General features: G+C 40.7%; 1 protein-coding gene across 3 annotated transcripts; it reads left to right on the top strand.

Moving 5' to 3' along the window:
- Positions 1-6,313: 6,313 nt before the first annotated feature.
- si:zfos-905g2.1 lies at positions 6,314-12,661 on the top strand. 3 transcript variants are annotated; one of them, XM_042056087.1, is made up of 10 exons: positions 6,317-6,641; positions 6,747-6,860; positions 7,338-7,447; positions 7,563-7,748; positions 8,291-8,353; positions 8,565-8,666; positions 10,533-10,622; positions 10,772-11,228; positions 11,836-12,039; positions 12,276-12,661. In XM_042056087.1, the coding sequence occupies exons 1-10, from the start codon at positions 6,542-6,544 to the stop codon at positions 12,419-12,421; spliced, it is 1,572 nt and encodes a 523-aa protein (XP_041912021.1). In that variant the 5' UTR covers positions 6,317-6,541; the 3' UTR covers positions 12,422-12,661. The 3 variants fall into 3 exon arrangements, with proteins under 3 accessions (XP_041912022.1, XP_041912021.1, XP_041912020.1); XM_042056088.1 differs by having other exon boundaries at positions 6,314-6,860; positions 11,972-12,039; positions 12,276-12,336; XM_042056086.1 differs by having other exon boundaries at positions 6,318-6,860.
- Positions 12,662-12,971: the final 310 nt, after the last annotated feature.

The following is a 12,971-nucleotide window of genomic DNA, read 5'->3' as shown; positions in this document are numbered from 1 at the left end:
GAATACCAATACCTTCTGTGGTAGCCTACTTTCCGAACAGAGAGAGGAGACCCAGGTGTTACTAGGGGAACACAACAGCGCCGAGCAGCAACTCGTCATTCAACAAATGGACAGTGGCCTAAGAGTATATCAAATATTTTTCATGGATGTAGTAGTCTATTTCACACTCGTTATGGTCTATGCATTGGCATTGGCAAGGTCTAACTAGAAATATTAACCAAACAAGTAACCAGAGAAATGGCTAATAAATCCACATCAAAGTGTGCAATAGACTTTGGTGAAAGCAAGGCACCTGCAGTGGTGAGGGAGAAAGAGGTGATGGGGGGGGGGGGGGGGCTGGACTGAGGTGTGTGGTGGTGACAGCACTTGGGGGGGGGGAGGCCCCAGGGGGCTCCCTATCACTGCCAGGCAGCCTGCGGCCATGCCTCCAGGCTGAGAGGCTTTACCATTGTTCTGCTGAGAGGGGGGATGCTGTTTAATAGAGTTTAATGAGTTGCGCTGTGCATGTGCAACATCCCAGCCTGTTTGGAAAATGCTGTGTGACTTGAGCTATCCCTCTCGATCTTGATCACCAGCCAGCCTTCAGTTATAGCTACTGGTCCTCAGCTTATCGGCACATGGTGGAACTCAGAATGGACCAGTTACCAGTCTTTTTATTTACCCTGAGCCTCTGCTACTGTGTCCTTTTCTGGACCGATGCTTAAACAACATGATTTTGGACAGGACCCACCATGTCATGCAGACGTGTAATGAACAGCTGAAAAAGATTCAGTCACAGCTGGCATTGCTCTTTCCCTGTAATAAATATACTTTTAATTTCAGTTAAATACATTATATATAATTTTAAAAAAACATTTTGCATTGAAATTACCATAACATGAGGGATTTATTCTAACCTCGTTGAGTGTTACAGAAATCATTGTACAACAAACATTGTGAAAAACTGGCAGCTTAACAAGAAATACTGGACTATGGCAGTGAGACAAATTATGGAAGTCATGTCTTGTTGAAAGATAAGTCAATGTTAGCTGTGGCAGAACAATAGTCATTGTGTTATTGTTTCATATCTAAATAAATCATTTTTGATTAAAGAAACATACAAGGGAGGAGTTGCTAATTTCACTGCAATTTTTTGAAAAACATTTTTCTTTAAGTGACAAAAATGAACGCTAAGGCTTAAATGGAGAGCAAGAGATAGATAGATAGATAGATAGATAGAGAAAGAGAGAGACTGGATTGATGATATCCCACTGATGTTACACAGCAAAGCCACGGGATGTTGAATGAGGAGTCAGGCTTGAGTAAATCTGAATTTAGGTCACCCCGACCCCCCTATACTCAACTCCACCCCACCCCCTTCACAACATATCCTCCCCCTCCATCAAAGATGAATTCAGACATCACGCAACCCCAAGCAGCCCTCTGTGTTTGAGCCGGGCTGCCTGCAGTCACCTGGTAAATGACAGTGTGTGTCCTGGAGTACTGCCTGGAGACAGGGTTGATATGTTGCATAGACTACTGGCAATGTGTGTGTCTCACACACAGGGAATGTAATACATGTGTGTGCATGAATTCATTGTTCATTACCTTGACAAATCACTTCACTGCTGACATTTACCTGATTTTTTAAAAACATAATATTTTGTCAACATATTGGTACCTGAACTCGATGTGTACTCTATAGACCCTTTCAACAATAAAAACAAAAACGTTCTATTTGGTTCCCAAACTACTTCCTCTGCATTAAGATAAAATATGGAATGTTAAAACGGAAGCCTTGTGGGGCCAACTATGATGCTGATAATGGAACTCTCTTGAAAGGGTCTATAAGAGGTGTTATTACAGTCTGCATTTACCATTTTACCATTGTGCCTTTAAAGGGACTCACCAACGTTTGGGGAAATAAGCTTTCCCCAAAAATTGGCGTGTCCCTTTAAATTATAGCAAATAATACAATAATAAAACATATTTTTTCTACTTAAACAGGCTAGTTCAACAGCATATAAGGCAACCTGATGAACACTGTTGAAGTCATACGTTTGCAATCTTCAGTTTACAATATTGTTTTGCAAGTGATAGGCTAACTCAGAGAATTGTTTTGAATGACTGTGACTGTTTGTGTGTCTTATAGGGTGAATTCCCTCTCCACTGATAACGCATTGGCAGTAAGTACAAAGCATGTCTGTACACAATGAAATGAAAGCTTGGCTGCATAGTCAGTTGAGGGTTATCACCCTTTGAATTCTGCAGAGGAAGATTCTGGCTTCCGCTTCCACCACTGGTTGGCACCGTCTCAAGGAAACAGTAGGGGCCAATGATGTGATGTTCCAGAAGAGCGACATTATCTCAGACAGCCATGTGATCATTAAATTGCATTATCGTTGTGATAGAATACAGATTTTCAAGAAAACCAATGTGTTAATAATATCTTAAGCCGTTTATTGTATGCATTGTATTCTGCATGATTTAACCAAAATTATTGTTTCAAGTTTTCATCGTTGCAGATTTCCTCTGTATAAAAAAATCTAGGGAAGCAAGAGGTCTGACAAGTTCCTCTCAAAACATGCCATGAGCCAAGCTCTGCAACAGTCTGTGATAAGATTACACAACAAACAGAGCCTTCGCTCAGAAATGAAATCAAATACTTGGGTTTACTTTGGTTACCTAAGCCAACATACATATGTACAAAAAAGATAATGTATTGTTTAATCAAGGCAAAGAAAAACTCAGAGTATATGTTTTGTCAGTTATTTATATATCCAATTACCTTTGTACATTTTATGAATGTGCAACAGAATGGCAGGTTTGTGGACCAGCTAATCTTCTTCCCTGTGATTTACCAGACTTTAGGGCTTGTTTTGCACCAAGGTGGTGGTCATACAGACTCAGCTTCATTCTGAAACATTCAGATAATGAGCTGATAAGTGGTTAATGATGAACATTATCAATAACTTTTGCAAATAGTTCTTCCTCTGACCCTGAAAGGGTAGGAGAGGTTTGTTCTGGTCAAACAATAACCCCATATGCTACAGAAATGGATGAAACTAAATGAGACCGACCCATTTTTTTCAGATTCAATATGGTGGAATACATGTAAGGGCAGTCATGACATGCTGTTATGACAATAGCATCAGAACGGCATGCACCACATCATGTTCAACTGAGTTCAACTCTTGTTTCCTGCGTTACCATGCTTCATATTGTCATCCGGCCTTCAGCATTTCTAGTCTGATCAGTCTTTGAAGCTCGTCCATAAAGGATGTCGGCTACAAAATGGCATTGCCAGGGCTGTGTTTATGAGACGCGTGAGGGGGAAGATGGACGCAGTACTGCAGCACAGTCACAGCACGAGCAGACAGGCTCCCCACTGTGCCAGTGATTGATCTTCCTCCCCAAGCCTCCCATGAGGAGGAGAGTGAGGGGGAGGATGGTGGATGGAGGAGCAAAGGGAAGATGTGAGGAAAGATGGTGGTGGTGGGGGGGGTGCTTCACTGCACTTCTGTTTGGTGTTGCTGAGGTGTATGGGGCTTTGTGTGGAATTGTCCCACACAAACAGAAAGGTGAAATGGATATGGTGATAAAAACAAGTTAGAACATGGGGGGGGGATCAAACACAATTCTGTGCACATACATTGCATGTCAACATAGAGATACCGAATTTGTTATACCTAGTTGGCTACATTTATTCTGTTGACTGTTGAGCAGCTGAAATCCTATACCGGGCAGGAAAGGGACCATATTTCATTCTCAAAACTCTAGCAACTGGTCTCCTCAGTTTCTAGACAATTACAGAATGTTGTTAAATTAAGAGGTGAAGAAAATGCCCCTGTCTCAACTTTTTTTGAGACGTGTTGCTGGCATTAAATTCAAAATGAATTTCTATATACATATTTTTTCCAAAAAAATACAATACAATTTCTCTCCTTCAGTTGATATGTTGTCTTTGAACCACTCTTATAGGGTTGACATGATTTGTAAATCATAGCATCATTTTTTAATTTACATTTTACAAACGTCCCAACTTTTTTGGAATTTGGGTTGTAGGCTACATAGTAGTTTACTGCAGTAGGGATGTAAGGGATCACACAAACCCCATGACCTAAATATAACTTAAAAATGTGGATGGTGGTCAGAAAGAATGAAAAGGATAGAGGCTATTATATAATTTCCAAGAACCATAATGTTTAAGAATGTGATATTAACATTCTTTGTATAGCCTAAGGAATGGTTTTCACCTGTTCCGATAGCCTATAACCTATAATTGATATACACAAATGTCAGCATTTTAATATATTTATTTAAACCCTTTTGATTAATATCATGATGTGATCCACTGGTGGGCCTAAACCTTTTTCTGTGACTGCTCAATGCTGCACCATTTAGCAATTCAGGAGAGCAGCCTGAGCCAAAGGGTCTGAACAAAGATTCGTGATTAGCCTACTGCTCCGCTTTCACCCTCTCTGATCTGAAGTTAGCTTAAACTGTTTGGTCTTTTCCAGTCTAATGTTATGTCTGTGGACAGAAGGCTACACATAAATTCAAATATTCTTACAATGTATCTATAGCAGGGCTTTTACAGAAAATAATGCAAGACGATTCTTCTTTAAAAGCCAGATGGCGCCATCTGCTGGATTGTTTTAGTAGGCTACACACGATAAGGACAGAATAAAAGATCAGGATGCTAGGCCAGTGTAGATGTATGGCTAGGCGTTGCCCTAAGGTCTACGTTCCCTTGCATTAATTCTTTCTTTTGGGCGAAAATCAGGTAGGTTACGGCATGCTGTTGGAGGTGCAAACAAATGCTGCATCGCATCAGATCCAGACCCGGCGGCAGACACAAATTAACGGACGGGCATTACACCTTTCCAGGGGGGGGGCACGGGAACTTAAATTGATCACGGTAGTTTAAGCTTACACTTGACTTGACAAAACATTCTAATATGAAAATATAGATGCAATTGTTGTAAAATGGTGCAGCTCATTTAAGAGAGCCCCGTGCGCAGGGATGGAGAGAGAGAAAGCGAGAGGGGATATGCGTGTTAGAACTGAGATGCGTGTGGAAAAAGTAGACGTGCTGTTGAGACTGGTGTTAGTCATATTCAAAATAATGCAAAAATAAATCCGCAGATAAAACCAAAATCCTCGTTCATTTGCTAACCACTTTCAGATAGAGTGTTAGGGAGTTAGCCCCGAAGTTAAGGATAACTTCGGACCTGGAGTGGTAACAAGCTCCCAGTTCTCCGACTAGGTCAGAAGAAAAAACAGTAAAGGTTAACGCTATCAAACAAACCCATAAACTACTAGGCCTACTTCTACTAACTACGATATGAGATAGGCCTATGGCCTACCTGCGAGCCGATAAGCCATATTTGTCATCGGATGACAGGGGTTAGTGCAGAAGTGAAGTAGCCTAGACTGCGCCACGTAACCTCCTCTCCATTTAGGTGATGGGCTTACCTAATGTTCCTGATTGATTAGCTATACAGATTTTACAAGTTTTATTTGCTACTTGCTAGATTGACAAACGTAGGCTATATTATAGGCCTACATTTAATAAGTGATTGGGGTTGGTTGGTGCAGCCAAGCTCGTCCAGGGCGGGCACAGATGACTTCCAGGACGGGCCTGGCCCCTCAAAGCCCCCCCCCCCCCCCCATGACGCCGGGAATGATCAGATCACAAGGAGCTGGCTCAAGGGTTCTAAAAGTATTTTATCGTGAAAAGAACCATTTTTATTACCCATGTGTAGGCTATTCACGTCTGGCTCCTTGGCTATTTTGGTATCTATAACGAGCTATTTGACGTCTTTAGAATTCTAAGGGCTGAGCTACACCAGGCGCGTAACTGAAGCGTTCCGTTCGTGTTGTGTCTGCTGCAACTTGATTATAATCAATGGAAGTAGCTACACCAGACGTGACAGTGGGGCGTACGTTCGAAAAAAAAAATAGACCCTTCATCTAAAATGGATTTTACCATAACGGAACGCTTCAGTTATGCACCTGGTGTAGCTCATACCTAATGTTGAGTTACTCCAGTCTCGATATTTTTGACGTTAAGCACTTGCCTATCCAAAGTAAGGTAGGCTACCTGTTTCTAAGTTAATGGTCAAATCAACCAAAACTCATAGGTTGGGCTGAGGCCTCACCTGCACAGATTTGGAAAAACTTGCTTTGCTTACTTTGCTTATTTAGATTTAGCAATATTGTGGAGAGTGTAGGCCTACAGAGAAACCGTGTAGGCCTACCAAACGTTTATTTGAGATTACTTTATCATGTTCATAAGTCCACAACATCTAAGATAAGCTAAATCACAAACCTGCAGTCCTCATCAGTGTGATAGGCCCTTCAGCCGTGGGGTGGGAATTAAGGAGTCATCGACCCCCTCCCCCCTCCGCGCGGTATTTGGAAAGTTTCATGGCGTTGTAGATAGCAAGTTAGACAGCTGCTAGCATAAAAACATCAGATAGTAGATAACTGGCACCGACGTGTTTTAACAAATGTCAAACTTTATTTTACTGCACCTTTGTCACTAGCGTTGTTCAAGATGAAAGTTGAGTGTGGTCAGAGCAGTGACGGAACACGTTTTATTTGCCCTGGTGAAGGAGGGGTCGACTGTGCTGAAAATGCTGAAGGAAACGAAGAAGGAATGTCAGAAATTATTGTCCAACTTGACGACGAACTACCTCCCTCAAGCCCAGAAACTTTCTCTAGTCCAGAAACCGACATATTTTTATTTGCGCCTGTTTCAGATTTTGAAGAGGACGGAGCTAACTGCGATTCGGATTCTTCCAGTGTCCCAGCTGGTAACGTTAAACAACAGTCGTCGATTAACTTGAACGTTAGGAAGATCAAGTTGGAAGGATGTGAGTTATTTACACTAACTGACCAAAACTCTATTTCTATAATTCATAAGGCCTATGTATGTCAACATTTATTTAATTTGGCTAATTGATGATCACACTCAACCAGATGATTCTGCTGTTGCTATGCTCACACACTAGAATATCCAGCTACCCAACCTGGCTAGAATCAAGCATGCCTAGCCAGTCGGCTAACAGTTTTGCAGTTTGATAGATGCCTTATTGGTTGTTATTGTTGGCTTTTCGCGGGATTGGCTACTCTGGTCCTGTGCCTAGCCTACACAACTTATAGTTAGATGGCTATTTCTCCTTATGTTGTGCTGAGTAACGTGTGCTAGAGACATGGACTTGAAGTAAAGTGAGTATCATAGTCTGTGCTTGTGCTTCAGTCAATGAGACAATCGATCATGCAATAGGCCTCACATCATTGTATTGTTTGGTACTATCACACAACCTGCAGCTTTCCTTTTTATGTAACAGGTGCGGAGAAAAATGGGGTCGTTCCCAGGAGGACTGATCGAAAACCAAGGCGTAAGAAAACAAGCAGTCCTGTACCCAAGCACAATAGTTCACTGTCCACAAATGGCCAGGTATTTCCCCCCTAAGAGACTTTTGAGCACCAAAATCTAGATTATATCTGACCTTTGGTTCCAGTATTATATTGAACCAAAAAAAGAAGTGTCTGACCTCCTTGTAATGTCACAGCCAAAGCGACGAGGGACAAAGAAGTCACTGGTAAAGATTCAACCATGTAAATCGGGCCAGGCTGAGCAAGACCGTATGTCGGGGGAGACAGCAGGCTGGATCCCAGCTCCCTACACCAAGCAAGAAACTGCCATCAGCCCACAAGCAGCCATGGAGCCACCAGGCTTCCCATCTCTTCAAGGAAAGGTTAGTGTTAGCGATGACACACCCTGTTGCTTCTAAAAAGGTGGTGATTGTTGCTGGTATATTTGATTACCCTTACAGCCGAGTGAAATTGTGATAAGGGGTTGTTACACTCATAGATGGTTTGTTAGGAGAAGAGTCCATCATTCACCTTATTCAACCGGCGGCTAGAGCGAGGCTACAGGGTACACTTGCCATTACACCTAAGTCCAGCAGATTGTGGAGATAATGCACTCCGTTTGCAAACTGGCAACAAAACTCACTAAAGAAGAAGAAGAATAACAGGCCAGCGAACCCTTCTTTTTCGGTGAGCTTTGTTTTTGGCAATTTGCAAACAGAGTGCATTACCACCATCTGCTGCACTGAGGTGTAATGGCAAATGTACCCTGTAGCCTCGTTCTGGCCGCCAGATGGATAAGGTGAATTATAATGAAAAGGACCATTGTGGACTACAGGCATTATGTTGTATTAATATAAGGAATAATGAAGCACACTGTTCTTAGTCTTGTTCTTTTCATGTTTCTTGGAACTCTCTTTTTGCACAGATGGAGGAACCATTCTGTGAAAAGAAGGACAACATTTTGCTGGAAGTGTTGAAATATTGCCAGGTATGATGTTTGACTGTTTTTCAGTTAACACCTTGATACAGATGTGATGTTAGCAAGTACTTTGGACAGATCCTCATCTATAACTTCTGCTTTGCATTATTTCACTGTTTGGCACTATAGTTAAATGCAAGTGTGTGTTAACGAGTTGTTTAGTAAAATGTGATAATAAGGAAGGGCCAACTGATGTAGACTGTTTCTGTCTTTCTGCTAGACGTTGTGCACAGTTGTACAGAGGCTTGAACAGAAGATTGATAGCCTTCAAGCAGATTGCTCCCAGCTGTATCTCCACATCAACAGGGAAGACTCAAAGAAGGTACAAAGCAAATCCTTACATAGGCCTTACATATGTTCCCAGGTTGATTCCACATCATACAAACAGTATGATCTGTTTTGTACAAACATTGCATTTTGTGACATGTCATTAGCTTGGCATATTCTTTGCATTCCTGACTGAAGCAGAGCCCTTGCAGAAATGGGTCTTAATCAACAATTCATCCTGTTGGCTAAATGGTTGTCAAAGGTTGACATTTCTATGAAAAGTTTTAAATGGCCTAATCAATAAAATGTTGTAGCTTCTGTCTTTTGTAATCACATTGAAATGAAGTAATTACAAATCATCTCACTTTACAATAGAGATTTGGCTCAAAAGTGCATTGAACCAGATAATGCAAACGAAATGCACCTGGGTGAATCAAGGATGCATACATACTAACTGATGAGGAATGATTGGGTATTTCACTGCAGTAATGTTTTTGGTTTGAAAAAGAAATGGCATATTTCACCTTTATTGTAGATTTATCCATAATTAGCTCCGCTACTAAACACAACAAAACAACTTGAACAAAAATAAACATTTGTAGTCACTAAGGTGTGTTCTCCAGATACGTTGAGTGGAGCTCCTAGTTGACGAGTCTTGCTGTGAGTGCCAATTAAATACAACTAGAAAATGTAATTTCGAGGAAATTACCAGTGCATGAAAATATAAACATACTGTATATTAACATAAAATGCCAATCAAATCTTTTATTTGGAAACAGTTGGCAGGAGTCATAGTTGATAACAACTGACAGTTGAAATGGCTGAACAGTTAAATAGTTGAGTAGTTTAAATTATTTAATAGTGAATTATTGTAGTGAGGACATTTATTTTGAAACAGTTGGGCAGAGGAAATAGTAGTCTTAAAAGAGCCAGATTGTATGCTTAAAGCCTGAGACAAAGTATATAGTTTAAAAGTTGAATGTAGATAGTGTAATGGATGTTGATAGACAGAAAGTTGAATGGATGTTGATGGATAGTTTAATGGGTGGATGAGTGGATAGAAAGTTGGATGGAATGTGCCTTATATCCTTGCAGAATGGAGAGAGACAGAGAGTTGGCCTAGTTAAGCAGAAAGCAGTTGATACAGGTGCAATCAGTTTAACTGGCCCTTTGATGGGTCCTAGTTGAGCAGCTGGAAGTTGATACAGGTGCAAATCAAGTTAATTAGTCCATTGTGATGTCATAGTGCTAATATAAAGTCTATGGGGGAAAATAAGCTTGTTTTTTGTTAATATCTCAAAGTATAAAGTTTACAAAAGTGAAAAATACATTCCTCAAGTGTCCTTTTCAAGACCTACGTTACAAAGTTTGAACGAAGTTTCTACGTTAAACGGTTGAAGCTGAATTAGACGCAGAAATTTGGTGGGAAGAAGACTTCGGATAACAGAACAGTGCATTTTCATGCACTGTAATTATTGCTGAGTGGCAGCATCAGTGTGTGGCCCATAATGTGTCAACATTGCTGGGTCTTGGTAAACTATTTATAGTCAGTATTTCAGTCATTATAGTCCCTGTGTGGTCTGTGTCCATTAGATTCAGTGATGGAAAGCCTTGCATCTGTAATTGGGTGGAAGTTGTTACTGCAAAATCTATCTGCATATTATTTTCACTGTATATTACTATTTCACCAGTAAAGACATTGAGTGATATTTTTGTCTTTGATATGCTAGGTTTGTTTGTGTTAAAGTGTGTGTTCATGTGTGATTTTATCTGTGTTTTTGTCTTTGTCTTGTTTTGGGGAGTAGAATGTATTGAAATGCTACCCTTAAATATATAATTCATGTTTCCTGTAGTGTATCCAAGATATGAATAGGTTCCTGGAAGCAAACCTTATGTGTGCAATTTTTGTATTGTATACCAGGAATGGCATTCAGCAATTCAGAGACCTGTGTTTAAGGGTGCTGATCTACAGTTCCATGCTCCCACTCTCAGTCTAAGACCGCCAGACAAGGTATTCATATTTAAAGTTGTGTGGTACAACTAATATGTTATCTTTGCCTTCACAACTGTAGTGTCTTATCACATTTTTAATCAGGTGAATCGTCATATGGTGCAAGCATGCAGACACCAGTTAATTCCAGTCTTGCCTTTGTTCTTTAGCCACACGCTTCGTCATTTTTGGGGAGAGACGAGCCGCCTTGGGGATGTGTACAGCAAAACAAAGTAAACGCCCAGTGTCAACTTCCAAGCAACGGAAATACTTTTACATGTGGTCCAAACAGTCTTGACTCATCTCAACCTGAAGCCTACTTTGGGGAAGCCGACAAAGCTAGTGCAGGCAAAATTGCAGGAAGAGGAAGAGGCCAGGGTAGAGGTAGGCGTCAAGGTGCCAGCAGGAAGAAGGATCCAGCTCTTCAGAAAGTGCCTCCTCTAAGGGCCAACCAACCCAAACGCAGAGTGTCCTTGCCTGTCTCTGCTGATGAGGGACTGTGTGCCAGCAAAGTAGCCAAGATTCTCTCTGAGCTACAGGGGAGGCGATCGGCACCAGGGGGCTCGGTGGAGGAGTGCTGTGAGGCCACTAAAAACAACAGTGTCTCTAATGACAAAGAGCAACATGGTGAGCAGAATGTACTTTTTTTTATTATTCTTTTATATTATTATCACATTTATTGAAACTGAGCCAGAAACAAACATAGCAATTCTGTTTGGCCAGGTTTTTTTTTTTTTTAAACCAGAAAATGTATCTCAAACAGCCAGGTCTGTTATACAATGTGAATATAATAGCTGAACTTCATAGTTAAAGGTACACTATGCAGGTTTAGGTATTTTTGGCGACTGTAGAGCTCCCTCTAGAGTCGCAATATATTTACTCTGCTGTTATAGCAAACTTATCGTGACTTTTCCCCCTGTACACAATGAAAATGCTTTTGTTGTGGAGTTGAAGGATTAACAGGCAAAAAATATCACCAAAGAGTTATATCTACTGACAAGGTAATGTTTCACGACTCTTGCGAGATTTGTCGGGCCGCCGTTCTTGTAGTTGCATGGGTGGTTTTCTCGGTAGCGACTCGCTATGTATATGCTGTATAGCTATGCTAGGTGAATCTTGTATAGTGTACCTTTAAAGTGTCCAGGAGCTTTCACATTCATTTAAAAATAGAAAAAGTGTGAAGATTTTAGGAGTCAGAAATTGTATTTTGGCTGATTATGGTTATGGTTTGCAGTGATGATTGGAAGTGCCTTCAGGAAGGTGTGGATCCCATACTCTGTGTACATGGAGGCCTTTAAGCAGGATGAGCCTCAGAAGGCTGTTGTGCCAGTACTGCATGCAGTTTTTTCACAAAGTGTCCTTTGCTGTAGCGCTGTGGTCCCAAACCCTCAGAGAGGCATCCAGGAGCTCAGCCCAAACAAACTAGAGGCCATCCGAGGTACCGTATATATTTATACATTTTTATTTTACAGACTGCCTGCCTTTTTTTCCCCCTTAACAATGCCAATGCACTTACCTTTAGAGTTTAGCAATAACTGTTTATTTTAATGTTGAATTGTTGTACTTCTGTGATTCAAAATCAGTCCAAGTTGGCATATGCAAGCACTATGCACTTTTAGACTTACCACTTAGACTTATTGGTTAAAGAATCACAAAATCAATATTTGCACACAGAATGGCTGGCGGAGATGTACCCCAGACATGAGCTGGAGGTGAAGGGAAAAGCTTGGGCTGAATGTTTGGGTGTCCTGAACAGTATCACCAAAAAGTTGAAAACCGATACGACTCCAACCAAGACTGCCTCCTTTGAGTTGCCATGAAGTTAACCTGGTGGATATAATTATATTTTGATTGAACTTTTTGTGTTATGACACTTTCGTCTCAGGGTCAACAATTTCTGTTATGTTTTTGATGCTGCTAAACTAACTTTTTCATAGACTACTACACACATAACTAAACATTTTAAATGTGATGTGTGAAATGAAACACAAGTGAATGACTTTTAAGAATTCTATGTTTATCTTTTTGTATTGTCTTAAATACAGAAGACTCGCATGCAATTTACGTGTCTCTCACATCATTTCCTTCCACTTTCACTGTCTGATGTCAGTGCGACTTCTGAACATAATGCAACTTAAACCTTACAAATATTTTGGTCTATATTTTGGTCCTTAAAGAGTTTTGGTCTAAAACTAGTGAGCTACCTGCTTAAAAACACATGTAAAAGCCTTGCAACCTCCAACAACTTTTCTGATATTTTCGCAGTGTTCAGACCCGAACCACTGAACTACAACACACAGCTTGCATTAAGTATAGTTGTGTTTATCTGTCCTTCACATGACCACATTCCTTCAAATTTTATCTGAAGAT

This window comes from Alosa sapidissima, chromosome 12 (genome assembly GCF_018492685.1).
Source record: "Alosa sapidissima isolate fAloSap1 chromosome 12, fAloSap1.pri, whole genome shotgun sequence".
NCBI lineage: Eukaryota > Metazoa > Chordata > Actinopteri > Clupeiformes > Clupeidae > Alosa > Alosa sapidissima.
Note: the sequence above shows the minus strand (reverse complement) of the source record. Positions and strands in the feature narration are given on the sequence as shown.